Source organism: Marmota monax, unplaced genomic scaffold (genome assembly GCF_021218885.2).
Source record: "Marmota monax isolate L192 unplaced genomic scaffold, Marmota_monax_Labrador192_F-V1.1 WCK01_AAM20220418_F8-fsc00047, whole genome shotgun sequence".
In the NCBI taxonomy this organism is placed as follows: domain Eukaryota; kingdom Metazoa; phylum Chordata; class Mammalia; order Rodentia; family Sciuridae; genus Marmota; species Marmota monax.
In genome coordinates this window covers 13,203,585-13,231,404 of record NW_026692072.1, presented here as the reverse complement: position 1 = coordinate 13,231,404, position 27,820 = coordinate 13,203,585, and the positions used below count along the sequence as shown (strand labels likewise).

At 44.0% G+C, this 27,820-nt stretch overlaps 1 protein-coding gene across 1 annotated transcript in view; it reads right to left on the bottom strand.

The window, feature by feature from the left end:
• Ptprj (protein tyrosine phosphatase receptor type J) overlaps window positions 1-27,820 on the bottom strand; it is a 189,947-nt gene that overhangs the window by 6,481 nt on the left and 155,646 nt on the right. Inside the window, exons 13-27 of the mRNA XM_058584037.1 lie at window positions 25,586-25,837; window positions 24,413-24,691; window positions 21,691-21,981; window positions 16,782-16,913; window positions 15,304-15,514; window positions 15,067-15,191; window positions 13,962-14,049; window positions 11,966-12,007; window positions 11,438-11,446; window positions 11,248-11,335; window positions 9,800-9,890; window positions 7,816-7,889; window positions 7,583-7,717; window positions 3,489-3,608; window positions 119-279 (exon numbers count right to left, since the gene is read on the bottom strand). Of these exons, the coding sequence (XP_058440020.1) occupies window positions 119-279; window positions 3,489-3,608; window positions 7,583-7,717; window positions 7,816-7,889; window positions 9,800-9,890; window positions 11,248-11,335; window positions 11,438-11,446; window positions 11,966-12,007; window positions 13,962-14,049; window positions 15,067-15,191; window positions 15,304-15,514; window positions 16,782-16,913; window positions 21,691-21,981; window positions 24,413-24,691; window positions 25,586-25,837 (2,098 nt within the window). The remainder of the gene's footprint in view (window positions 1-118; window positions 280-3,488; window positions 3,609-7,582; window positions 7,718-7,815; window positions 7,890-9,799; window positions 9,891-11,247; window positions 11,336-11,437; window positions 11,447-11,965; window positions 12,008-13,961; window positions 14,050-15,066; window positions 15,192-15,303; window positions 15,515-16,781; window positions 16,914-21,690; window positions 21,982-24,412; window positions 24,692-25,585; window positions 25,838-27,820) is intronic.

The following is a 27,820-nucleotide window of genomic DNA, read 5'->3' as shown; positions in this document are numbered from 1 at the left end:
GAATCAATCCAGATCTTTCTTGAATTTGTAAATGGCTATTGCAATCCTTTACGCTATTTTTGTGAACTGCTCATAAATCACATGTGGAATTGTCACACATTTAGTGCCATCTGCATACCTGCAATGCACCAGGATGGGTGACTCAGGAGGACTCTGCTTCATGTAGTCACGAACAAGGTATCGGAAGTTGATGAGCAGGTCCGTGGTGTCGGGTACGCCATGGTCTGGCCAGGAGGTGAAATGGAACTGTCGCAGCGGGTGACTCTCACTGGTCTGGATCTACAAGACAACCAAGGAGTCAGGTTCAGAGACAAGAATTGTTTCACAATGTCACAAAGGAGAGCAGAGCTTGCTCACTGCATGCCTGGGACAGACAGCAGGCACTGCAGCAGGAGTGGGCACAGCTCAGAGAAGAACTTCACACAGTACCAATGCCTGCTGCGGATCTTCCACATCCTTTATCCTCATCAAATCCTCATAACGTGTGCAAGAGGAAAGGGAGAGTCAGAGGAAAGTGAGTGGCTTCCCCGACATTCACCTCAGAGCCAGCCGAGACATCTACTCCTCCTCCTGTTCCGATCTCTTCTTCCCTTTCCAGTTGCTGGCCAACAACGGACTCACATCTTTGAACCTGCACCTCCTAAGAGCTTCACAAACCCTATTCCTAAGCCCACCTGGGGATGTCGCTGACCACAAAACCAAAAGTAGTTTATCCAAATAAAGCCATGAGGATCCACACCTCATAATTCATCAAGGTCCTTCAGAGACTCTAAGAGAATGGCAGGCAATTAGCAAGCACCAAGCAAATATTTACAATTGTAGGGTTTTGAGAAAGGTTCCTGCCCACCCTCCCCCCTGCCAAAATCTATTTCAACATCTGACAGTAGAAACTGGGTCCTGTTCCAACAGAACTAGTTATTATGCCTACTGATTTCCTACCTCTGGCCAAACATGTACTTTTAAGTATCAGAACGGCCCCAGCTACAGCCCACAACTGAGCCTTGGCCTCACCAAGTGGACCCACAGCTGGACCGCAGGCATCTCCGTCTCTTTTATGAATGTTATGCTTTGAGGCTAACTTTTTACTAAGTATTTATTATAAAAAGCAATGACTTCACATTAATCAAGATTTGGAAAACAGTTGGAAGAAAGGGCAAAGTGAGGTGAGAGGATATCCAGAAGCCTCATCACAAACAAACTTAACATCCCCAAATTTCACCAAAAGTCCTCATCCAAGGAAAAGGTATAGCTAGGCAAAGTAGGAGGAGAGAGAGGGAGAGAAAAAGAAATCAAGGAAGGAAATAGTTCTCACTGTTATTTCTGCAGAGGGGCTCAGGTTAGGGGTGGTGGTAAAAGGAAAACTCTTAGCTGTATTAATGCTCTCATTTTTTAAAGGAAAATGTATTAGTGCATTTTATAAAATTAAAAGAATAATATTTTACTAAATGTCATCTGATAACCTGGATTGGATTCTAATATAAGAGAAAGCTTTAGTAGAAAAAAAGTGAAATCTGAATCAATCTGGAGTTTAATTAATGAAACAATAATGACAGCCATAACAATCTTTTTATATGATGTGGGCAATTTGACCCACAGTTCCCCTCCACAAAGGCAAACTCCAAGCAGGAGAAGCAACCAGAAATAAGCCACTCAGTTTAAATGGGCAAAACATACAGAAGTAAGCAAGGTTTTTCAACTATAAACCTAACTGTTTAGGTGGCCCAGCCAGTGCCTGGTAACAGTTTTGACAACATCTCCAATAATTAAATAAAATATTAATTGAGCCTAGAATCTTTGAGACATAACAATAAGTAAAGAATTAATATTTATTATCCTGTGCTTTACCTCTGACTTACAGAACCTTCAAGAATAATCCTTGTCAACTAGAACTCAACAGCCCAATTCCCATAAGAGTCAGCACCACTGGATCTGCTGCCCGGCTTTTCTTCCATACACTTTTCATAACACACATAAAATTTCATCTCCTCAAGTGTCTCAGTCACACTATGTTCTAACATCTCATGATGACAGTCATCCCTCAGCAACCTTGGGGGTTCCAGGAACCCCTGGATATGAAAATCCATGGATGCTCAAGTCCCTTAAATAAACGACATAGTATAAAATGACATAGTATTTACACATGACCTACACACATCCTCCTGAACACAGTCATGCACAAAGTTTCAACAACAGACCATGTAGAAGATAGTGTGTGCTTGACCTAGGTGCGCAGTAGTTTGTACCATCAGGTTTGTGTAAGCACACTCCATGTCGTTCACATGATGACACACTTCTCAGCACCTACCCCTGTCATTAAACAACACATGACTGTACTTTAAATCATCTCTAAATTACTTATAAAACCTAACCTATAATATAAATACTACGTAAATGGTTGTTACACTGTGTTGTTTAAGGAATAATGACTGGAAAAAGAAGTCTATGCACTCAGTGCAGATATGATTTTTTTTTCCTAAACATTTTTTGATGCTAAGTTGGTCAAATCCATGCATCTAGAACCCGGATATCAGAGGGCTAGCTGTATACATACTATGTATATGCATCATTTCAAATAAGTGAGTAACAATATAGTAAGATAAGTCAGAGTTTAGCCTTTCTCCAAAGTCTGGGCATGTGCACAGTTTCCATCTTTCATCCATTATAAATAATGCTCAGATTCATCTTTATGACTAACAAAGCCTATTCCTGTATTTCCTACTATTTCTTTACGGGAGAGACTTAAACTTGGAACCAGAAAATAAAAGAGAATAAATTGCAAATAGTTAAATCCACCTACACAGCCATAAGGAGGTATCACTGTCATTTCATGGCATGGCCTGTATTTCAAACACTGTTTAAAAAAAAATAAGAACATATAGACTTGATGTCCTAGAACACCTGCACAATTTAATTGGATTTGTGTTTGTAAGTTTTTGGGGAAAAGATGCAATGTGCATAGAGAGGCCCTGAAATCCTATTAATATAACTTTATAAACCACTCCTGAGCTGGGCTTGTGGCTCAGTGGTAGAGCACTTGCCTAGCACATGTGAGGCACTAGATTCGATCCTCAGCACTACATAAAAACAAATAAATAAAATAAAGGTATAAACCACTCCTAACAGCAATTGGCACCCCAATGACATATTCCCAAACAAATAATCCAAAAGGCTTCAGTGTGTGACAAAAACTCCCTGAACAAATCACTTGGATGAGGGAGGAAAGAACTACTGATGCAGGGCCATGCTCTTAAGACTCATTTTATTCAGGAAAAATTTATGAAATTTCTCTCAAGAAAATAAATACAAGGAGTTGCCTTTGAGTGTATTTACATAAGAATAGCTTTATTCTGCAAAAAAGAAAGAAAGCAAAAATCGTTTTCCTGATTAAAAAAAAAAATAACCTAACAGTCAACATCAATCTAAACATACACCCCCAAATCAGGAACTGCTAGCTTTTTAAGATCTATCTATTTTCACCTCTTACTTACATTTTTCACTGTGAAATCTCTGATGGTCCATTCCGGAAGAACAATTTCTGATGTCATTGCCACAGTTATGTCCCCATAGTCCTGGGCCTGCTTGGAGGGCCAGTACTCCTCACATTTTGTCTGAAATAAAATTGCAAAATTGCACTTTTTATGAAAAGACTCAGATCACATCAACTACTATCACTAAAGCCTCACAAGGAAAACCAGGTAACAGAAACTGGCACAAGGGACAGAACTGGTCCCTTAGCAGGGCTCTGGGTTGACCCTTTCTGGCTTTTAATTTAATTTTAATTCTTGTCAACTCCTTTAAAATGGGAGCTTTCTCATAAAAATTCAGACTTTGTAAAAATCAGATCTGCCAACACTAGGTCATCATTTTCTCTCCCCTGCCACCCCCAGTTTTACCACTGAGCTACATTCCTGGCCCTTTATATTTTTTATTTTGAGAGAGTATCTTGCTAAGTTTCCCAGAGGGCCTAGAACTTGTGCTCCCCCTGCCTCAGCCTCCCAGACAGCTGAGATTACAGGTGTGCACCACTGGGTCCCATCATTTCTGCATTTCTGATTTAGAGCCAAACACCTGCTATCTCGACATTGGGACACAGTCCCCATCCAGTTCCCTTTGGCCTTTTGAGGAGCCACTCCACGACAGATCACTGCACTAAACTCAGGTTGGCCCATAACCCCAAGCAGCCCAAAGAAATGAGAACTATTCCCAGCACTTGTAGATACACCCCATTTGCAGTCCAAATACACACAGCAATAAAGGGGATCAAGTTAAATCACACTGAGATCTTCGATTCTGATAAAGTTGGTGAGCAAATGTAAACAGAAATCAAAACCAGGAAATAACTGCTCTTCAAGAATACCTGAATCCCCATTTAGCAAATACCTTACACACAAATGCACAAATACACAACCTCCCAAGGTGTGCTCACTTGCTAGTAGCTTCAACCTTGACTGATTATCTGACTTATCAGAGAGGTTTGTTTTGTTTTAAAAACAAATGCCTGGGTTTCCCCTCCAGAGATATGACTCTGGCTGGGGAATCTCTGCTTGTTTTTTTTTAAAGATCCTGGTGTCTGTACCACTGCTTCAAGAAAGAACTCAAGACTGGGACACATTCTCACAAAGATTTGATTCCCAGATCAGCCTCTTACCCGCTGGATTCTATTGCTACTTTGTGAGCAAGTTATAAGGTTCTCTGAGCCTCAGTTTCTCCCTCTATAAAGTATGATAATACCTCCCAGGGTAGATCTAGGAAAAGCATAATAAATATGGCAGCAACTTAGGCTGTAAACAACTTAGTGAGACCCTGTCTCAAAATTTTAAAAAATAATAAAATAAAAAACTGTTTAAAAAGGGGGATGTGGCCCATGTGGAACCCTTGGGTTTAATCTCTGATGTCAAAAAAAAAAAAAAACCATGCAATTCTAATGCAGAAAATACATTGGCTTCCTTTCCCTTTGACCCAGTCAGTAACACCCACTTCTACCCTGACCTAAGATGAATGGCCCATCTAAATTCATCTTCATGTTCTCCACACATTTAACTATTCATTTTCACTTGTCTAACAGTTATGATAATATTCCACATACAAGGTCCTGGGCTCAGCAGTACTATAAAGTTTATCTGCATTCATAAAATTACTGCTCTTTCATGCCCTTAAGAGCCTATTGTCCTGATGCAAGAAGGAATGCAGACCTTCATTTCTCCCCCTTGTATTATTTTTCCCTTTCCCCTCATTTCCTCTTGTATGTTCTTTTGTATAACCCTGAGGGTCTCCTTCCATTTCCATGCAATTTCCCTTTTCTCTCCCTTTCCCTCCCACCTCTCATCTCTGTTTAATGTTAATCTTCTTCTCATGCTCTTCGTCCCTACTCTGTTCTTAGTTACTCTCCTTATATCAAAGAAGACATTTGGCATTTGTTTTTTAGGGATTGGCTAGCTTCACTTAGCATAATCTGCTCTAATGCCATCCATTTCCCTGCAAATTCTATGATTTTGCAGAACACAACAGACACTAGTATGGCAATATGTAAATCAATGGATGTGTAATTGATGTGATTCTGCAATCTGTATATGGGCTAAAAATGGGAGTTCATAACCCACTTGAAGCAAAGTGTGAAAGATGATATATCAAGAACTATGTAATGTTTTGAACAACCAACAATAAAAAAAAAAAAACAGAAGGAATGCAGAACCCAGCCCTGTGTATCACAGGCAACCGAGAGCCAAGCACCATCACCTGCCGACCCTTGTGATCCCCCCTCCTCTGTGACCTCCACTAGCACAGGAGCTTACCCACACTTGGAGCTGGATAAACATCTGATAACTTTATGTTTTAAAGAACTACTTAATAATTTAGCCACATTCCTAAGATACACTCATAAGATAAAAATAAGAGGTTTAAAAAGCCTCAGTATAATTTCTATTATGAAATAATAGTGTGTATGTACTTATACACATTGACAGAAATTTTACTTTCAAAAATAACCAGAAAACAAGAAAAGTGAGCAACCATCCAAAACTTTTTTTAAAAGAACATTTTTTTAAATGACACCTGATGAGTTCCCACTATCACTAGGATGGTACCAACTTAGTATGTACCATGGACTTCAGCATCTGTATCACCTGGCTACTGCCAGAAATGCTGTTCTCAATGAGAAACTGGGGGTAGAACCACCTTCCAGGTGATTCTGAAGGACATACAATGTGAGAACCACCAGCTTAAGGAATCCATTCCTATTCCTCAAGAAGTAAAATCTACATTTTTTTTTTAATCGAGAATGCAGCTCAGTGGTATGGCTCATGCTTAGCATGTACAAAATCCTGGGTTCAATTCCCAGCAACAACAGAAAAAAATTCACAGAGTAACATCAGGCACCAAAGTTTTGAATTTAGCACGTTTTTCTATCTTCTTTATATCCACTTATGGAAACACAAGAGTCTTATTACCAGAAGAAATCTTATCATTGATGGAAACAATAGGAGGATTCCAGGACACCAGGAAGAGCTGCTGCTGAGACTTATCTGAGAATAACGCTGCGATTTTACTTCAAGAAGGGGCCTCGCTGCTAAAAACCTAAGTGTGAAAATCACCGAATTGGTGAAACCTCCAAGCTGAGAGATGAAGAAGCCTGCTATTTACTGACAGGGTGAGCTTGCTCACGTGCACACAGCTGATTACGGACAGAGCTACGCATCTCCGTTAGAGTTTAGATATGCAGTGTCCACCAAGACCTCGTGTGTGAGACAATGCCAGAATTCTCAGAGGTGAAATGATTAGATTATGAGATATGAGCTAAATCAGTGGATTAATCCACTGATATGGATTAAGTGGGCAGTAATTTGGGCAGGTCAGGTGTGGCTGGAGGAAGTAAGTCACCAGGATGTGCTTTTATAGGGGTTTATGTTTTAGTCCCTGATAAGCAGAGCTCTCTCTTAGCTTTCTGGTTGTCACGTTCTGAGCAGCTTCCCTCTGCTGTGCCCGTGCGCCATGATGATCTGCCTCACTTCAGGCCCACAGCTGTGGAGTCAGCTGCCCATGGACTGAACCTAAGAAACTATGAGCCAAGATACATGTTTTCTCCTCTAAGTTGTTCTTGTCAGGTCTTTGGGTCACAGTGATAAAAAAATTAACTCTTGCTATTTACTAACTCCAGTAGCAGTGACTTAATGAATTGAGGATGTTGCTATTTGTACACAAATGAACATAATGAAAAATCAGATGTTTTTCAAGATTAAAAAAATATGACATGAAAATCAACAGAGAGACTTTTAGAGGAGGGGAAGGGAATCTGGGGGAGGGGGAAGAGAGGCTAATGGAAAAGTGAACATAATCAAACTGTTATCTGCATGTACAAATATGCCACAATCAAATCCATTATTCTGCATAATTAAAACACTAATAAAAATGAATAAAAGCTTAAAAGAGAAAAAACTTTTTAAGGAATAAAAGGAAAAATAAAGTTCTAAGAATAAAGACAGTAATATTTATGAAGAAGTTTTTTTTTTTTTAAAGACATAGTTGCACCACAATAAAAAAAAACATTAATTAATTTCATTTGATTTTTAAATTTTTAAAGACTTACCCTTCCCTGTTCAACACATTTGGTCAACATAACAATGGCATAGACATTTTTCTCCCAAACCATACGCCAAAAATCCTTCAAAGTGTTGGGTAAAGGTCCTTGTGTAGCAATAAACTCTCTTTTGGAATGGTAGCCCTAAAGACAGGAAATACATAGTGTCAAAGAAAACAGAAAGGAGCACCCTGATGTTTCCATCATAACAACCCAGGACTATGAGCCATCTGCCCACTTACTGGCATGTAGTTGGCATTAACGTAGTCATCAGTGGAATGGGTCTGGACTGAAAGTTTGACACGAGAAACATCATCTGTAACCATTAAAGGAGAAATCAAGGTCCACATTAGAAGCCAGCATTTTAGAGAAGTTGCAGACATGAAAGAGAACAGAAGTGCAAGACCCGGGACGTGTCTCTTGGAAGAGGAGCAGCTTGGGATCCTCTACACCAGCTCATTTAATCTCACGGTCACCCTATGTGACTGCGGCACAGAGGAGTTACATGGTCGCCCAAGTAGGGCTCATAAATGGCAGAGACGGGGTTAGAACCCGGGCAGCTGGACACCAAGGCCCCAGCTCCTAACCACACCAGTCTCCCTGCTCAGACAAAGCAAGAGGCCGCAGGTGTCTGCCATGAGCAGAGTAGGAAATGTGCTAAGCAATCTTATTCATTCCTCAAAAGCACCCCACAAACTTTTACCCTGTTTTACAGATGAGAAAACTGGGGCTTATGAGTTGAAGTGACTCATGGGAGTCTTTGTATCTGGTGAGCAGCAAACAATGCAAAGTTAATGCCTGTTCTACCACGAAAGGGTACACGCCCAGGTAAACCTCTTCCACCCTGCCTCTATCCTTATATAAAAAGGTTGTTATAAAAAATACTAAGTTCAAGAATAAACTGAATGTATAAAACTACTATGCATAGAAGTGTCAAAGTACTCACATTTTCTAACTATGACTATCATTTTCAAAAGCACGACACACAAATTTGCCTGATTCCCCAGCAGTGAAATAACCTTAGAACTCCAAGAGTCAGGACAGGCCTTGAGTGGTACCACCAGGGCTGCCCTGTCTCTGCCCACACCCATCTCACCTTCTCTGGGACAAAATAACACAGCAATGCTAAACCCAGTGACCAGTGTGAGTCTCAGTCAAAAGTCTTCCAACAGAAACCATACCCAGACACCAAATTCCCAGCCCTTGCTCCAGATCTGAAACTCTGCACAGATGTTCACAAGAGCAGGCTGATAATCTGAGGTGGCCTCAGAAGCAGTGCTAGGGCAGCTCCCCCAACCTAGACTAAAAAGATTTTTCTCAGAAATGGAGTCAATACTCCTTGTCAAGTGTAAGGGGAGGAAATGAAGAAAAAAGAACCCAAGAGCTAGAGAAAAATGCTGAGACTAAACTGAGAAATTAATGTTTTAGCCCAGGAAAGAGAAAATATGGCTTCAAATTGAAAAGACAATGTCTCTAAATAGCCTGATGTACAAATTACCCGCAAGTCTGTCAGTTTCTGCTAAATCAGAATATGGCTGCAATCCACTTGCACTTCTCTCTGGGCCCTAACTAATTCCCACCCACAAAGAGAGACCACAACCCACTTTCATCTAACAGTTGATGTAATAAATAATTCTCCTTTTAAACTCAACTTGCTGTTTTCCCTATTGGTTGTGTGGCAAACATGGGTAATTCTTAAAAATAGGAAGGAACCCACACATAACTCATATTTAGCTGTGGAATGTGCTTAGCCAATCAAACGAGCATCTGTCTGGACAAGCAGCAAGTGCAACCAGCCTGTTATGCATGTGCCCACCTTCACCCTGAACTTTACAAATTGAAATAAAGGGGCTGAGAGACAGACAGCGGGGTTAGGAACACAAACTCTGGTTTTCCCTGAAAGAGGCTTACAGGTCTGGTCCAGAGCCTGGTTTTGCCCTTCCTGCCTGTGTGACCTTGAACAAATCACCTACACTAAGTGCTGCATTTTCCGCATCTACTCATAGTAGTTCTATGCATTCAGTTTATTCTGCTACCCAATTCACAATGTGAGCATGAGGACTCAATTAAATGAGATGTCCCTGAGAACAGTATTTAACATAAAATAGGTGACCACCGAATAGTTCTGGAATGTGGCTATTAGTTAGAGCCACTATGCCCCGACCCCGTTAGAGAGGTGCCGGCCAACAAGAAAGAAGGGAAGGGAGTGTGGGCGAAGTCTCTTACAGGGCAGAACGTTATTATAGCGATTCTTTCCTCTGTTCTCTGCCAGCTCAGCCGCATATTTAGGTAGACTAATTCCAACAAGCTTCAGATCCTGAAAACAAAATGAATGAGTTGATTATTTATTCAGTCTTCACATATGATTACACTGAGCACAGAGTGTGGCAGGACCAAGGGGGAATGCAGAGGTGATAATTTATTTGTGTCCCCCCCCCCCAAAGATATGCTGAACATCCAACTTCCAGTACCAATGATCTAACTGGAAAACTCCATAATTGTTGATGTCATCAAATTAAAATGAGGTCACACTAGAGCAGGGTGGTCCCTTAATCTCATATGGGTGTGTTGATGTACGTGGAAAAGAGGCAGAGAGAAACTCACACAGGCAAAGGAGATGCCACGAGAAGATGAAGGTAGAGATCAGAGTGGTGCTACCACAAAACCAAGGAACAACCGGGGCCACCAGAAGCTGCAGGTGGGAAGCAAGGACCTTCCCCTAGAGGCTAAGTTGTGCCTAATCCCAGTGACACAGGATGCTGAAGCAGGAGGACTGCAAGTTTGAGGCCAGCCTCAGCAACTTAGCAAGACTCTGGCTCAAAAAATAAAAAGGGCTGGGGGTTTGACTCAGTGGTAGAGCATAGGTTTGTTTACATAAATACATTTCTGTGTGCTTTAGGCCCAGAAAACCAACACACAGCTAAAAGAAGAAAAAAAAAAAAGGGCCAATTCCTGCCTTTCAGGGCTTGCAACCTAGAGGAGAGGTGTAGACAGAAATCGCCAACATGACAAGACAGAACTGAACAAACACGGAAGGTGGAAAACAGCAACGTGCCACAGGTGGAACAAGGCAGTCTGAGGACAGACGCTGCAAAGGACAGAGAACTGCAAGGACAGACAGAGACTTCATGTTCCCCCCAATGGGATCTGAGGAAAGGACATGAAGAAGGGAGTGTGTGAGTTGTGCCAGGTGGTGAGCAGGGTCTCGGGGGTGTAAATGTGGAGGACCAGTGTGCAGGGATGCTCTGAGCAGGGCAGTTCCAGGGCTGGTTTGGGGGGCAAAGGCAGGGATGGAAGTCAGACAAGGACAGTGAAACTGCACATAATCCTCAAAATCAAACTTGGAGACCTCTCAAAGCTCCATCTGGTTTTCTTTCTAGCTCCTACAGTGTGCTAGTTATTCTATTCAACAGTCCTCTAACTTGAATTCCTAGTTTCTCTACCTCTCTGCGTAATCCCCAAATATCAGGATTAAATACATAGTCTACTAGAAGTGACAGTCCATCCATCTGAGCTCTCAGGGTCAACAATGGGATCTCCAGGGAACAGGCACAAGTTTCAGCCCTCTGACATAGTCACCTCTTACACAAAGCATCACCTTAACACAAAGATAGGTCCAGACACTCAGGAAAAAACACAAAGCAATGGAAAACACAACATTTGCAACCACGGACCTCATATTCCTCTGCAAAGCCACAGTTGGAGTCGGCTTGCTGTTTCTTAAAGTAAGCCTCAAAATTCTCCACTCTGATTAACTTGGACCTAAGAAAACCAAAAAACAACTTATTAGCATTGTGTTTACATTTGCAGAAGTTCATACTAAAAATAGAAAAATGTAAGTCATTAAAAAAAGGTGTTACTCACTTTTTAGGTCTTCATCACAGAAGGGGAAAGAAAAAAGTAAGCAATTAGAAAGACTTGCTCATTTGGAAAGTAAAAATCATCTCAAAAGAACAAAACACAGAACATAATTTGTTGGGGGGGAGGGCAGGATGAGGGCTGGAGATTAGAATAATATTATTCATAAAACACTGAACTGTGAATCAGGGAATCAAACGCTCTTCTATAACTGATCATATCTGTGACTTTACGTGAGTTCTTCTCTCCCCTTAAATTTGGTACATGGCAGACATGTACCAAAATTAATAATTCACTTAGTTTTTTAAAAAAGCAAATCACAAAGTATGTGTTTACTGGTGAAACAATAGAACACAGCAAGATGCTAGCTTCAGATTTCTTGTAGAAAACAGCTAGCAAGAACTTGCAGATGATCATAGCCAACTCTGTCAATCAGGAAAAATGACAGCAAGTTCCATCAGAAATTCTTTTGTCACTGAACAGATTGGGGGAATTGGGTGTCCTAAAGTAAAGCTGATAACTATAGAAACTTACTTAATTTGAGAAAAGGACACTTCATTGTTCTTTGCATCTTTCCTGTTTAGAAAGAAAAAGAGATCCATTAGACAAAATAGGCTCAATTTGCACTTCCCCCTTTCACACCTGCACCAAAGCCTTGTCCCTGGGCCTGGGTTCATATCAGACACTAAATCCTGCTCACTAATACCAAACTCAACAGCCCAAGCAGCAAATGCTGGTTACAAATCTGGAAAGTTATTCTCTTTTATATTCTGGGAAAGTAGGAGGAAATCTTACTCAAGAAACTGTCAGGAATTTCCTTGCAAATACATATCAGTGGCATTTCTTTACTGAAAATCAAGACTTGTTCATACTCCCATTTGTGTGAAGACCTGTTCTGGTAAGTTAACGCGATAAACCAGAAAATCATGTCAGACCCAGAGCTGCCACGCTGGTGGGCACCCACATTGTTCCCCATTGCCAGCTCAACTCCATTCTGGTGATTAAAATACACTTTCTGAAAGGCAATTTGGCAGACATGTACCAAAATTGAAGACATGCATACCCACTAACCCAGTAATTGCCCAGTTTGAAATTTAACCTAAAGAAATAATCATGAGTGTGCCCAAGGATATGTAACTATGGCCAAACATTAGAAACATCCAATAAATCAGTTAAATAGATGGCACATCCACACAGTTAAATATTCTGTGGCCACTTGAAATATTGATGAAGTGAAGCTGTCCACTCTGTCTTAAGTGGATGTGGCAGGCTAGACACTAACATGTAGATATGACTCCACCCATGTGTGAGCTTTGTAAGCACATCAAAATGGTAAGAAAAAAAAGTTAAGAACAGTCTTGTGTGGGTCTACAATTATGGATTCCTTTTATTTATTTATTTATTTATTGCTCTTCTTTTCTGGGTTTTTTTTTTCCATGCATTAATTTTATTTTTCAGTACTGGGGATTAAACTCGACTACTAGGCTACAGCCCCACACCATTTTTTGAAACTGAGTCACACTAAGTTGCTGGGGCTAGTCTCAAACTTGTGATCCTCCTCTCTTGGCCTCCTGAGTTGCTGAGATTATAGGCATGAGCCACCACACATTAGGCCTACTCTATTTTTAACAAAAACACTATAAAGCTGTTTCACCCAGCCACTGATCTCTCCTTCCCAAAATTTAAGAACTGTGAGCACTGCTATCATCTCAACAGTGCAAGGTGGAAGCACCAGAAACCAGACACAGGTCACATTAAAAATCCTGGGTCAGGGTGGAAATCCCCTGGTTGACGGCACCTGGATGCAAATCAACCCCAACTGACAGAGGCTTCCCATGGTCAGGCAGGAGGGTAGGCGACAAAGTGCAAAGACCACGTTCAAGTTATGCTCCACGCCTCTGCATCCATGGAATGGGGCTCACAAGATCTGCCTTTCCAGATCCTTGGGAAGGAAATAATTCATGGAAAGCACAAACCCAAGCACACTACGGGCACCTAAAACAGGGCTGCCATTTTCCATCACTACTTAACTACCCACAGGGTGCTCATACAGGTCAAATACCAGCTCTCAAGGGATAAGACAGTGTGCAAAGCACTTCACCTTCCAAGGCTCCGCAGCCTCCCGAGCTGGGCATGCTTGTTATCCTCACACTACAGAGGAGGCCGCTGAGGCTCAGGTTCCCAACAGCGAGTGAGAGGGGGATCCTAGGTTGGGACCTGGCTGACTCTAAAAGGAAACCTCTGACCACTACCCTGTGGAACTGCCTGTGGACTAGAACACTCTGAGGGAGCGCAGCATCTTCTGCTGTGGGGTTCACCAACAGCCCAAAGCAGCAGCCAGGACAGGCCTGAAAGTGCCCCGGCTGGGGCAAAAATGAAGCAAGACTGGCAGGTGAGGACCCCTGAGGACGACGGGAAGGAACAGGGAGCTCTCTCAGTGACTCCTTCCAATCCTGGAATGTTTGAAATTTCCCACAATAAAAAGCTCCATTACAGAGTAGAGTGTTACAATCAACATAAATAATGTCACCTTTTCTTCCTCCAGAAGATGAAGCCTCCCACAGCCACGATGACCAGGGCACCAAAGATACATCCAAACACAGCTCCACAGATGACACCTGGGCAAAGTCCAAATGGGAGGCACTTGGAAAGGTGTTCCTGCAGGACCCCCGACAAGCAGATAACTGGCCAGGGGCCTCATAGCACAGGGCGGGGGGTATGGTCAGAGTGCCAGAGTACACGCATGTGCATGTGTGTGCACACACACATGGAGCATGGTCAACTATCTTTGGACCTTAAACTAGTCCAGGCATTTGGGAACTGGGCTCTTTATCCCCATTATTCCACCACTCCCTGAACAGTTGTGAGAAAGGCCTAATTCATCTCCAGGTCTTAGTTCCTCAACTACAAATTTAGGGAACTGGGCTAGATCACTGATTATCCTACCACTTTAGGGTTTTTGAGCCCAACACCCCATATGAGCAAAAAACACTTTACGGCACCATGCTAAGGTGATGTGGATCTCTCATTTACTGGGGAGGAGTGGGGACTCCCCAGATTTTGCTCCTATGGAACTCTTTTATATCCAACAACTCCCAAGTAGAAAAAACAGACAAGTCAATTTGTCTCTGGCATGGAGGTGGGGGAGGTACTTCCCTTAGGTTCCAAAGCTCCCATACCACTCAGTTCTATGACGATGGATAGCAACACTTGACAAGGAGTCCAAGGCCAGAGTTTCAGGCCTCTAAGCTGCTGTGTAACCCTGGGGAAGTGACTTTCCATCTCGGGGTCTTAACAGCCTTGTTTCTAAAACAGATTGAATGAGGCAATTTCTATGATTCCTTCTGATGCAAATATTCAAGAATTCTATGCACCAAAAGTCACACAGTGTGCCCAGCTACTCTGAGATTAAAGGACTAAATAATCTATGCAGATTGGAAATGCAGCTGGCTTTTCGAAAAGGGAGAGTGAGGGACAAGGGCTGCCAGGGACCTCAGAGTGGGGAAAGCTGAGCTGAGCCCAATGAACAAGTGACATCTCCACTTCTAAGAGGGGAGAGGCAGGCACTCCAACCCCCTGGGGTCCAAAGGAGGTGGACACCGGAATTGATGACGGGACTCCTGTCTTTCCTCTACCTGGATCCTGGGGCAAGAAAACCGCCTCTGAATAGGGACCAAAGGTCACGTAGCTCTCAGCTCCGTTGATGAGTCCATCACTTTGAAGGTTAAAGGTAATATTGGTGAAGCCAGCAACACAAGCCCTGTGGATGACAAGGACCACAATCAGGCTGCTGGGACATGCCTGCCACTACAGGCACACAGAGCTCTGTATTCAGGAGGCTGGGCCCCAAACACAAGAACAAAGGACCTCACCGGTAGGAGCCCAGAGGCTCCAGCTTCCCGTTGTAATAGCCGTGGGTGGTTGACTCATTCCCAACGTTGATCTCGTATTTCAAGACTTCAGACAAGCCCTGAGAACGTCCCTTTTCTTCTGTGCTTATGAAGTATGTCACGTAAGTGTTCGAGGCCCCGTTTTTGAAATCCTTATATGTATACTTCAAAACATCTGCAGAAGGGTGATCAGCTAAGAAAGGCACAGAGAAAGCAAATCGTTAAATGACAGCAGAGACTTAAGTCTCCCGTTTACCTACACTATGACACTGACGCTGCGTGCCAGTGGCCTCTCACTGTCGGGCTTTGCTTACATTAACTCACTTCACCCCCGTGGATCCCATCACAAAAGCTTATTATCCCCACTCTATAGACAAGAAAATAAAAGCACAGGTAAACGGACAGGGCCTGGCTCAAGGTCACAGGGCCCACATGGTCCTGGATTCCTAAGCCAGACCATCCGGCCCAAGGCCTGGAGTCCCATTCATCACAGGCCAGTACTGGTCAGCAGTGCCACCAGGCAACATCAGCACCCTCATTCAGCAAAGGTCTGAGCCGTGGGATTTGTTGAAAACCATCCCAGCGAAATAAAAAAGAACTTGAAACAGACTCAAAGAGAGAAAGAGAAAGAGAGAGAAAAATGTGTCTCAACATTGCTCTTTGAAATTTTGGAGCCAGCAAACTTTTATCTCCTAGGATCCCTGCAGAGTGTGTTTGGTCCCCGTCTTCTTCACGGAGATGAGGACAGCACCACAGGTTGAGATACAGGGAGGGCAGAGGTGGCCCTGCATTTTTCACATGAAAGAATTGCCCAAAACAACAAAGCTTGGCATTTTAAATTCAGGCCCATGCGGTGCCCTCACAGGCAGCAATTGAGGACACTCTGTCAGTCCCTTCTGACCACCAAGGAATATAACAGAGCCCCCTAAGGAAAAGCAACCTGAATCCACTTCTGCAGGGATGCACTATGCAAAGGAAATCGTTTTCTGTTTTCTTTCAAAAGAAAGTCATCCTTTAAGGATGATCTGGATGGGAGGGAAGATAATATTGGTTAAGACTAAATAACATTCTGCCACTAAAAGACCTTTGCAAAAGAAAAGAAAAATCTACATCAGAAGTTGGCACATTATGGTCTATGACCCAAATCTAGCCACCACCTGTTTGGTAAATAATGTTTAATGAGAACAGCCACCACCATCTAGATGTCTCTCCTACTACAACGGCCGAGCTCAACAGGCAGAGGCTGTAGGGCACGCAAAGCCTAAGACATTTGCTCTCTGGCCCTTCATAGAAAGTTTGCTGACCTTAGATCAAGACCATCAGGCCAACAGCCAACTCCTGCTCTGGGTGCCAAAACAGGGGCTGAAGTGTGAAGAGAGGCACGTGCTTGTGTCACTAGTATGCCTCAGTGGTCACGGCATCTCTCGCACACTGATTTACCTGTGGCAGCCTCTCCTTACCTTCCCCAGTGGTGAGAATGACAGCGTAGGCTTTGATGGGTCCGTGGCTGGCTTCAAACCCACTGAACTTGACCTTTACTGAATTATGACTGACAGATGTAATATTAGGGGATCCATCTGGAGGAGGGGGGTCTGAAAGAAAACAAATCAAAACCAACGTGATCACCCAACACATAAAACCAAAACAGGAACAAAAACATTCCTTAGCCAGAAGCAATAGCACATGCCTAAAATCGCAGCAACAGGGTAGCCCGAGTCAGGAGGATCACAAGCTCAAAGGCCACTCTGAGCAACTCAGCAAGACTCTGTCTTAAAACTTTTAAGAAAAAAAAAAAAAAAACTTTAAAAAAGAACAGAGGAAGGCTGGGTTGTGGCTCAGTGGTAGAGCACTTCCTTGCATGTGTGAGGCCCTGGGTTCAATTCTCAGCACTGCATATAAATAAATAAATAAATAAAATAAAGGTCCATTGACAATTAAAAAGTATTAAAAGAAAAAAAAAAAGAACAGGGGAGGTAGCCCAATGGTAAAGCACCACTGGGTCCAATCTCCAATACAAAAAAAAATAGGGGAAGAATGTGCTTGAATGTCCTCCTGTCCATGCTCTGTCCATGCTCTGTCCATGCTCTGGGAGCTGAATGACAGGTCAATGCAAAGAAAATCCAGAAGGGAGAGGCAGGAAAGAAAACCAGTGACATGGAGAGACTGTGGATCCTGGAGAAGCCTTGATCACAATGATTCCTTCAGTGTGTCTAACCACATTTCCAGGGTAGGCTCCCAGAAACCTCATTTGACTTCTAACAACATATACCTTTATTTTCTTTTATTTTTTAAACAGATTTGTGGAGGTGTAATTAGAATACAACCAAGGAGGGGAAAGACTTCTACACTGAAAACTACACAACACTGCTCAAAGCATTAAAGACACAGATAAATAGGAAGACATCCCATCTTCATGGATTGGGAGAATTCATATTATCAAAACGTCCACGCTACTCAAAGAAGTCTACAGATTCAATGCAATCCCTATCAGAATCCCAATGGCATCTTTTTTACAGGAATAGAAAAAAACAATCTCAAAACTCATATGAGCCTATGAAAGAGAGAGAATAACCAAAGTGATCTTGAGAAAGGAGAGCAAAACTGGAGGCCTCACACTTCCTAGTTTCAAAATATCTACAAAGTCACAATAATTAAAAGTATAGGAGAGGCATAAAGACTCACATAGAGCCATGAAACAGATTGAGAGTGTACAATTAAACCCATGCATATGCAGCTGATTGATCTTCAACAAGAGTGCCAAGATACACAATGGGGGAGAAAAGATAGCCTCTTCTGCACAGCAACGGAAACAAGCGATACAGTGAAAAGCCAGCATCCCTGTTGAAGATAACCTGCCTTTTCCATCTCCCCACAGACCTTATAGCTTAAGTTGGGCCAGGTCCCTTTTCCAGAGAAACAGGTGGAAGGACAGTGAGAGAGACCATGTGGACAGAACCCGAGGTGTAGACTAGGGAGCTGTACACAGACATCTGCTCACACATGGATGGGTGCCAGGATCATCACCAGCTCAGAACAAGGATGAACCAGATGCCCCAGAGAAGAATCAAAGACGAGATCAGGAGAGGACTCAATCTCTCCTGAGACCTGGCCACGCTTCTGCTTCACGTCCTTCAAGCTATAATCCCCATTTTTGGTGGAGTTAATCTGAAATGCCACCTAGAAAAACTGAACCAACCCTTTTACCAGAAAGCAGAAAAGCCCACACTAGAATGTTCCACGGGTGACCTTCGTGATTATACACCTTCCCTTTCCAAGCCAGGCTCTGAATTAGCACAGAAAAAAAAAGAAATGCTGAATTAAAGTGAATCCCTCTCTACCTAACCTGTCTCCCATAGACAGTTTGGGCTGTTTTCATTACTACATAAAGATTCAGAGAGAATGAAAACACCAAAGTCCAAAAGAACCCACAATTCGATTCTCTGAACTCGCGCTGTCCAAGATGGCAGCCTCCAGCCTCAGGCAACAGTTGAGCACATGAAATGTGACAAGGGCCAATCCAGGTGTGCTACAAGCACAAAACAGAGAATGGCTATCAAACTTAGTAGGAAAAAAAGGGCAAAATATCTCATTAATATTTTAAACAGATTACATGTTGACCTTTTTTTTTGGTGCCAGGGACGGAACTCAAGGTCACTTAACCACTGTGCCACATTCCCAGCCCTTTTTATTTTTCCATTTGAGACAGGTCTCGCTAGGTCACTTACAGCCTCGCTAAATTGCTGAGGCCGGCTTTGAACCTGCAATCCTCCTGCCTCAGACTCCCGAGCCACTGGGATTACAGGCATGTGCAACTACACCCAGCAAGATATTTTTAATATAAAAGTTAAATTAAGCGTTATTGATTTTAGCTCTTCCTTTTTACATTTTTGACATGGCTCCTAGAAAATTCTGAATGATAGTGAGGCTCCCATGAATGATAATGAGGCGCCCATTCTAGTGAAGGGGCGGCTCTGTGCTACATGCTTGGGAAACCTCTCATGTAACGGACAGCAGTGACCACTTGGAGGTGCTACTCCCACGTATGTCAACTGTTCCAACAGTGGTTTCCAAACAGACACCCACACCTTCCATTAGCTCTGCCTTTCAGCTAGCCAGAGAGGGTCCCCAGCTCTCTGCCCTCAGACTGGCACAGCATGCCAGCTCCCCTACTACTAAACCTGGAAATCCTTCCCTCTCATTCTCTATCTGAATCCTGAACTCAACAGGGTCCCTGCCGACCTTATCTACCACAGTGTCCCTTAAGTGTACCACCACCATCCCCCCCAACCCTGGCACACAGTAACAAACAGCGAATCCTGGCAAAGACTATCACCCTGGCTCTCCTGGATCCACCCCACCTTCCAACAGCTCCAAACTCAGAGAAAATGCAGCTCCACTTTCATGTGATACACGCTACATTTATATATAAAAATTCATCTGCAAAAAGGAAGCTGTGAATTAGAGTGAGAGAATCACTGGACTAAATGATGTATGGTCATTATCCAACCCCAACCCACGCTGTTCAGCCTCAACAACTAATTCTGCGGCTTTCCTGGGCTCCATACAAGCACTGTGCTTTGTCCTGGAAACACTGAATCCAACATGGTTTCTGATCTTTAGTAGTTTATACACACTGAAATATCAAAAAACAGAAATATGAAAAAGCAAACAAAATGTTCATTGCTTCTATTATGTTCTAGAGTGATGCAGAAACCCAAAGGGGTGTGACCCAGGGTCCCATGCAGTTGTGTACGACATAACTTCAAAGAGCACCCCCCCACACTGCACTCAGTCTTCCTAAATGGTGTCCCCAGGAATTGTGTAGTGCACAACCTAAGCAGCCACAATGACAACTCTAAAGTGGTCTCTGGCACACATTACTTCATCTAATTTGTACAACAGTCCTAGAAAATAAGTATTATTTCCCCTTTTACAACTAAGAAAAACAAGGCCCAGAGAGGTTAAATAGTTTTTCTGAGCTCACACAACTGATAAATGGCAGAACTTGGAATCCAACCCAGGTCTGCCTAAATCAAGGCTCTGTCCATACAATGCCTCAACCACTTTCCAAGGCAGCTCTCTGAAGTAAGAGGCTTTTTCCCCCCTTACTATTGCAAGCACTAATTCTTTAGATTGTTAGGAACATTCTTATGTCCTAAAGAACATATATCCAAAAGTCAAAAAGCACAAAGTAAGATGGATCCCTACCAGGTCATTCAAAGACATAACTCTGGCAAAGACACAGGGAAACAAAGATCAGAAGCAATGGAGCACAAATTCATAGAACCTGGTTTTTCCCAAGCACAAACACACACATATGCAGCAAAGACCAGGCCTGAAAAGATTACTGAGGAGGATCCCCTGCATAGGAAGTGTCTGCTTCCCCTGGCAGCTCCAGAGCTTGTTAACGCGGACTCCAGGGAAATATGAATCTTGACTGAATATCTAATAATGATTTTTTAAAGGTCTTGTTCCATTTTTAAGTAATATTATTGTAGCTATGTCTGAAAGAAAGAAGACGGGTGTCCCTGACTTGAAGTAATACCTACTGAAATATTTACAATTAAAAGTACACAACCATCAGAACTGGTTTAAAAGTCATCCTACATGGGAAAGGTGGGGGGCGGGGAGTAAATAAAATGAGATTGGCCGAGTGCTCTTCACGCGTGTTCAGCTGGGTGCATGAGTTTTATCATATGTGTCTACTTTGTGAGGATTTCTATAGAAATGTCTTTTTTTTTTCCTTTTTTGGTACCAGGGATTGAACTCAGGGGCATGCGACCACTGAGCCACATCCCCAGCCCTATTTTGTATTTGAGAGACACGGTCTCACTGAGTTGCTTAGCACCTCACTTTTGCTGAGGCTGGCTCTGAACTTAAGATCTGCCTGCCTCAGTCTCCCAAACCACTGGGATTACAGGTGTGCGCCACCACATCCAGCTATAGAAATGCCTTTTCAATGCAGGAAGAGAACTCCCTACTTAAAAGAAAATGTGGCAATATGCTAGTCTACAAAGCAAGAGAACCTCCTAGGATGTAAAAAATGAGACCCTCTTATTCTGCTCTTCTAGACGAATTTCTACAGAATGGGATACCAGTCGATGCCAATAAAAATAAGTATATGGGGGCTGGGGTTGTGGCTCAGTGGTAGAGCGCTTGCCTAGCACATGTGTGGCACTGGGTTTAATCCCCAGCACCAAGTAAATATAAATAAATAAATGATTTATAAATAATTAAATAATTTTTTATAACAAAAAAATTAAAATAAACATTTGGGGGGAAACTTAAAAAATAGATTTCTAGGCTACATTTGCAAAGCCACTGGGTCCACCTGTCCAGGCATGACCTCCCTCCTGCCATGCAGCCCACCTGTGATGCCAGTGACACAGGTGTTCTGGGTGGCGAGTGCCTTCTTTCCACAAGACAGGGTGGTGATGCTGAAGTTGTACGAGGTAGAGAAATTCAAATACGTGACTTCTTTCCTGTACTCAGTGCCGTTCTCTGAGGTGCAGCTCTCCAGGTATGTCACGTTGTCCCAGGCTCCACTGCTGACCTCTAGCATGAAGCCTTCATTGGTGCCAGGGGGGCAGGCCCATTTCAGAACCAAGGCTGGCTCTTTGGGGACCACTTCACAGAGGAAGGAGGCCAATGGAGCAGGCTCTGCAAAGCAAGCACAGTGCTTTGTGAGATTCTGGAACTTTTGCTTTTGCAAACATGCAGACATGGGGAGCAGAAGGATACTGGCCCAGCCATGATGAGCAGACAGGCCTGACCTGAATTGGGCAATACAAGATAGTGCAGCCTTGGATCAGCCCCCACCTGCTCTGAGCCTCCATTGCAGAACTTTCTAGGATCAGAGGAAACACTGGGTGTCAGTCTCTGAGCAAGTGGGAAGGCAAGTGGGCTCCCTGGCAAGTCCCATACTGTGAGTGGTGGCAAGCTCTTCACCTGCAACACCCCACCTGGAGCCCTCTTGACAACTCTTTAGGGGCAAAGTAAGGTCCATACTGTCCTGTTTTGCAGATAAATCAGCTACAGCTTAGCCAGGTGAGTCATCTGCAGAACAAGACACAGCTGGGGATCAGCACAGCCAAAACTGGATCCCAGGTTTTGCATGCTCAGGGCACTTCCTATCCACACAGCATGCTGAGGGATCCAGGCCCAATGGCATCAGTGTCTTTGCCTTGAAAAATGCAGTATTATGTGTCTCTGTCTGAAGACCAGCAGTTTCACCAATGGCAACATCAAATTGATGTCAATGGGAAACTGTGCCCACATACTGGAGGAGGCTGTTATCACTCATGCCACAGAATTCTAGAGCAGGGAAAGCTCTCACCAGTCACTTGTGTGGCTCCCACATCCCCCCCTCACCCTGAGGCCTGAAAAGTAACCCACCCAGCGCGCCCACTTCAGCAGCTCTTGTTCCATCCCCATAAATAGGCGTGTGAATTTTTTCTCTTGCTACAGGCTGCAATAATTATAGCTATGACAGGCGTCAGCAGTGGAAGCCACCCAGATGCCAAAGATCAGAGACTAGACCAGTTGGGATGCAGCCCAAGTTGGCAGGGGTGACTCAAAGCTGCAGGTTTTGTAGCCACCCCATGGGAAAGGTCAGAGGCCAAAGGTCCTGCTCCAACACACAGGGGAGCCGTGGTCCCATGAGATTCCCACCTCGGAACCTGAACCCACTTAAATGATGTGGTCTAAGGAAGAGAGGCTGCAGGAGCTAAGGGAGCTGAGAATGAGGGGGTCCAGGGTAGAGAGGTGACAATGCGCCACCATCAACAGAGAGCAGGAGCACTCATCAAAACCACCTCAGCGCCTTCCCTGGATGCTCTCTCAACACACCGGGCTCAGCATGGGCTCTTCTCCATCCCACCTTCTGAGTTGTGAGATGGGTAAAAATCAAGAAGGGAGAAAATGTTGAGCAGTATCCTCTTCATCTTTTTCAATGGAAAAATCAGGCCAGGAACTACAAGGATGTGGTCCATGCCCCGGCCAGTCACCTCTAGCTCCTGTGGTCCACTTCCACCACTGGCCTCCTGCTCTTCCTCCAGCACAGAGGCTCCCTCTAGCCTCGGGTGTGGGAGACCAACCTTACACCTGACTGAGTCACACTCCCCGGCTGGGTGCTGAGGCGCTCAGTCACAGAAATGTGGCAGAGCTTTCCCCACCCTTCTTGGGTCCGAGGGTCCGTGTCTCGTGCATGGGTGTATCTTGTTACAGCCCCATGGGTGAAGCTATGCTCACCTGTTCCTTTGTAATCTAACCCCTTGCCCTGTTTAGGATAGAATATTCCATGGAAGTGCCTGTGTGGGTCCCCTTCTCTTACTGTGCCCTCGGGTGTGGCCTACCCAGGTGTCAGTCAACCTGCTGACAGTGGACATCATGAAGATGGACTCAGCCCCTGAAACCTGACCCCTTGCCTCATTTGAATAGCTTCTCCTCAATAAAAGGGGTCAGTGTATGCTCGCTCGCTCTCTCTCGCTCTCTCTCTCTCTCTCTCTTCCTGTGGACCCTTAAGGTCAGAGGAGCCGTCACAGCGACCCCAAAGACAAAGGTATTTGTGTCTCTTGTGTGGTTATTTTGCACATCCCAGTTCAACTGGAGTGACCCCTGAGCCTTTTAATCGCGAACAGAAACCCGGCACTAGGGCCTTTGCACGACTGCTCCTTCATGTGTAATGCTTGGACACTCTGACAGCCACAGGCTGGCTCCTTCCCTTCTTTGGAATCTCTGTTCAAAATTGCCTTTTCATTGAGCCTTGCCTGGACACCCTAGATAAACACCCCATGTTGCCCTTCTCTGTGTTTTCCTCCTCTCCTTAGCAGTAGTGATCACCTAACAATTTACTCATTTATCTTTATTATTTGTCTTCCCAGCCAGAATAAAATAAATAAAATCTGGCACCCAACAAGCGTGCAGTAAACATCTGCTGACTGAAGGGCACCAGGACAACAGGATGTCTCAGCCAGCCACCTACTACTGCACACCACCTGGGACCTAAGAAACCACCGGCCAGGGAGGACGACGTGAGGACATGGTCAGCACCACACAGGCAGAGGACCGAGAGGCACCTGGGGCTGCTCACCTGTACAGAATGACTCCAGGAATGGCAGCGACTCAGTGTCATTCCCCACCTGTGCAAAGATCTCCACTCTATAATGTGAGCCAGGCATCAGGTCCCTGACTGAGGCATCAGTGACCCCAACGTCCGTCCTGACCACTTGAGTCGTGTTGCTGGAATTATCAGCTTTCTCAATCAGAAGGCGGTAGGAGTATGTGGAAGAGGCCGCGTCCTGGTTCCACCAGTGCAGGGTCGCCGCTGTGCTGGTGGTCTCTATTGTCATGTTGGACACATTGCTTGGCCCTTGATTTAAAAAAAAAAAAAAGATTTAAAGAAAAGCACAGACTAATTTGAATTCCAGGACTATTTTACTTACCATATGCAAAAACAGCCCCGTTTCCTTCAGAAGAATGAATAAAAGCTAATATGTGTTGGCTCAAAGGACAGAAGACTTTCCCAAAAAGACACTCAGGAAATAATTATACAGGTCAAATCTGAAAAGAGTTAAAGTTTTTCAGACTTCTTCTAATACCTCAAAGTGTATCTGAAATGTATTTTTAAGGTCTGATTTCCAGTCTGTTTTTCAAATCTGACTGATGAAAAGGGGGAAATATACTGAAGGTATATTATAAACTAACGTTGCTACTGTCTATTTGGTTTGAATGTTAGCAAAACATCTCCCTCCCTACAAGCAAAGCTCCTCATCCAAGCAGGATTTTCCAATAGCAGTGTGACCAGGTGACTCTCCTCCAGTCTGTGTTCCCAAGGAATGAGTAGAACAGTTATGTCCTCCACTCCCATGGAGTAGATCCCTTTGTTTCGAAAGCCAGGTACAGTGGTATACACCTATAATCCCAGTGACCGATACAGGAGGACTTCAAGTTCCAGGTCAGTCTGAGCAATTTAAAGGGGCCCTGTCTCAAAATAAAAGGAGTGAGGGATGTAGCTCAGTGCTTGCCTAGAACGTGGGTTCCATCCTCAGGATCACAAAAAATAAACAAAGACAATTCCACACCAGGTGCTGCCCGACGAGAACAGCAGAACCTTTGCCAAAGCTGAGGTTTTCCACTGAAGCCACTTCAAGGTCACCCTGGATCCCAGAAACACAATGGACCCTTATCCCATCATCCAACCAGTGCTGCCCCCAAGTGACAGGCAGGGAGAATCTCACCTAAAAGGGCATCCTAAGAGACTTACGTGTGTACTGGACAATGGAGCTGGGGTGCCCCTGGACAGCATCTAGAGAGACTGAGATGTTGTATAAGGTGCCCGGGTTGAGGTCCCGCAGCGTGACGGCTTTCCCCGAGATGTTCTGTTCCCTGATGTAGTTCTCAGACCAGACAACCAAACGGTAGGTGTACTCAGCTGCACCATCTGTGTTCTGCCACTCCAGCTGCATCTCGGTGGTGGTGACACAGACCACACGGATGTCAAACACCGCACTACAGTCTAATCAGAGGAAAGAAAGAAAAACACAACCATCGTGACAACGTGCTTCCTTTCGATGCATCCAACCAAAAAACCTGCTCTTCTGTCATCAAACTCTTCACCAAGCTCGCAGAGGGCAAACTCCAAAACTGGAGAAAGAAATACACCAAGTTCTTTCAAGAATCCAGGCTCCTCCGTGACTTGGATGAACTTACCAGTTCATATTACCAGTTCTCGGGTCTTTTGATTTTTGTTGAAAAATGACCCCTTCCAGGGGTTTTCTGAAGTGGAAATCGTGTTTTGGTTCTTTCATCTGAGCTGGTACTCCCATGTGTTTGGTTCGTGAAAATGTATCAAACTATGTACCGAGGATGTGTGTGCACTTTTTGGTTTGTACATCACACCTCAATAGAGAGCTTGTTTGTTTTAAGTCATTCCCTCAAAATAAAAAATGCTTTGTTGTGACAGAGCCTGGAACACTGAAAACTGAAAAGGGGAGTTGACTTATTCCTAAGTTGGGGGAGGAAGGGAAGAAAGCCCAGGAGTGCTCCCACCACAGAGCTGGGAGCCCAGAGAGAAGTCAGTGCGAGCCTGGACTTGGACCACACCTGACCACGTACAAAGTGAATGCAAACTTGCAGCCCGGAAATAACAATGTAAGCAGGGCGTCTTCTCTGCCCTCGCTTTCAAAAGCCTCCTCTCTACCCAGTCATCAAGGTCACCTCCAGGGACAAGAATTGGGTGGTTGGGGGACAAGAAAGGGGAACATTTCCACTATAACAGTAATACACGTATGTACTATTTGCTCCAAAAATAATTAATATTTTAAATGGGTCCTCCTAAAGGGAGCAGTGTGCAAAGCCTTGTTTCCCTACCCCCAATTTCCTGATGTCAAAGGGACCCACAGACAAAAGACTATGCAAAGCAGCTTTTTTCTATAAACATACACAAAAAAAAAACAGAAATAACCTAAATATTCTGATAAGGGTGGGAGGGGGAGCTGTGGGCCATGATAACTATGAGGACATAATGGTGTCCGCTGAGTAAAACACAAATTCAAATACAAAATAAAATCATCTGCATAATAACTATGATGATGTAAATAAAGTCTAGACCCAGAGAGAAACAGAATTTGATCAGGTCAGGAGTCGTCGTAACCGTCTGTTAGTGTACCACTCATGGCTTTAAACACATTCCCTTTCTGGTGTAATCACTATCACACCCCAGACATTTTCATCATCCCAACACAAGCTCTGTGTGTACTGAACAATAACTCCCGAGCCCCCGTAACCCCTGTTCTACCCTCTGTCTCCACGAGCCTGCCTACCTAGGCACATCATGTGGTGGAATCCCACAGCATTCATCCTACCAAGCACAACATTTCCAACCTCCACCCATGCTGTACGTTATCAGAACTCCACTCCTTTTTATGGCTCAAGATATTCTGCTGCATGGAGAAGCCATGTTTTGTCCATCCACTCACCTGCTGATGGACCCTGGGTTGCAGCTACCTGTTGGCAATTGTGCATACACCACTGTGAACACTGGTGTGCAAGGAACTGTTCCACACCCTGCTTTCAATTCCCGTGGATGTATACCTACAAGTGGAATTGCTGGGTCACATGGAATTTATTTTCCTTCTTCAAAATTGCTGTTCCTGCTGTTAAACTGGTTTTTCTCAATAACAGTGAAGGCTACTCAACAATGGACTGGTAACCCTAGGCTTCTAGGGCCTCCCTGCGAGCCTTCTTGATTTCCCTTCTACAGGACCCAGCTTCAAGCTGCCATGAAAGACATCTTCTCCTGGTGGATACTACACTGCTGGGCTGCACCATGTCCCTGTCAGTCCACACGGTGGTCAAACTCCTGGTCTCCATGTGCCGTTTTGTCACTCTGGGCCATTTACTAAAACTCTCAGAGCCCCCCATTTCCTGTTCTATCAAACAGAGATAACAGAACCTATCCCACCAAGTTGAAGATTTTAAATACAGCATGGAGAACCCA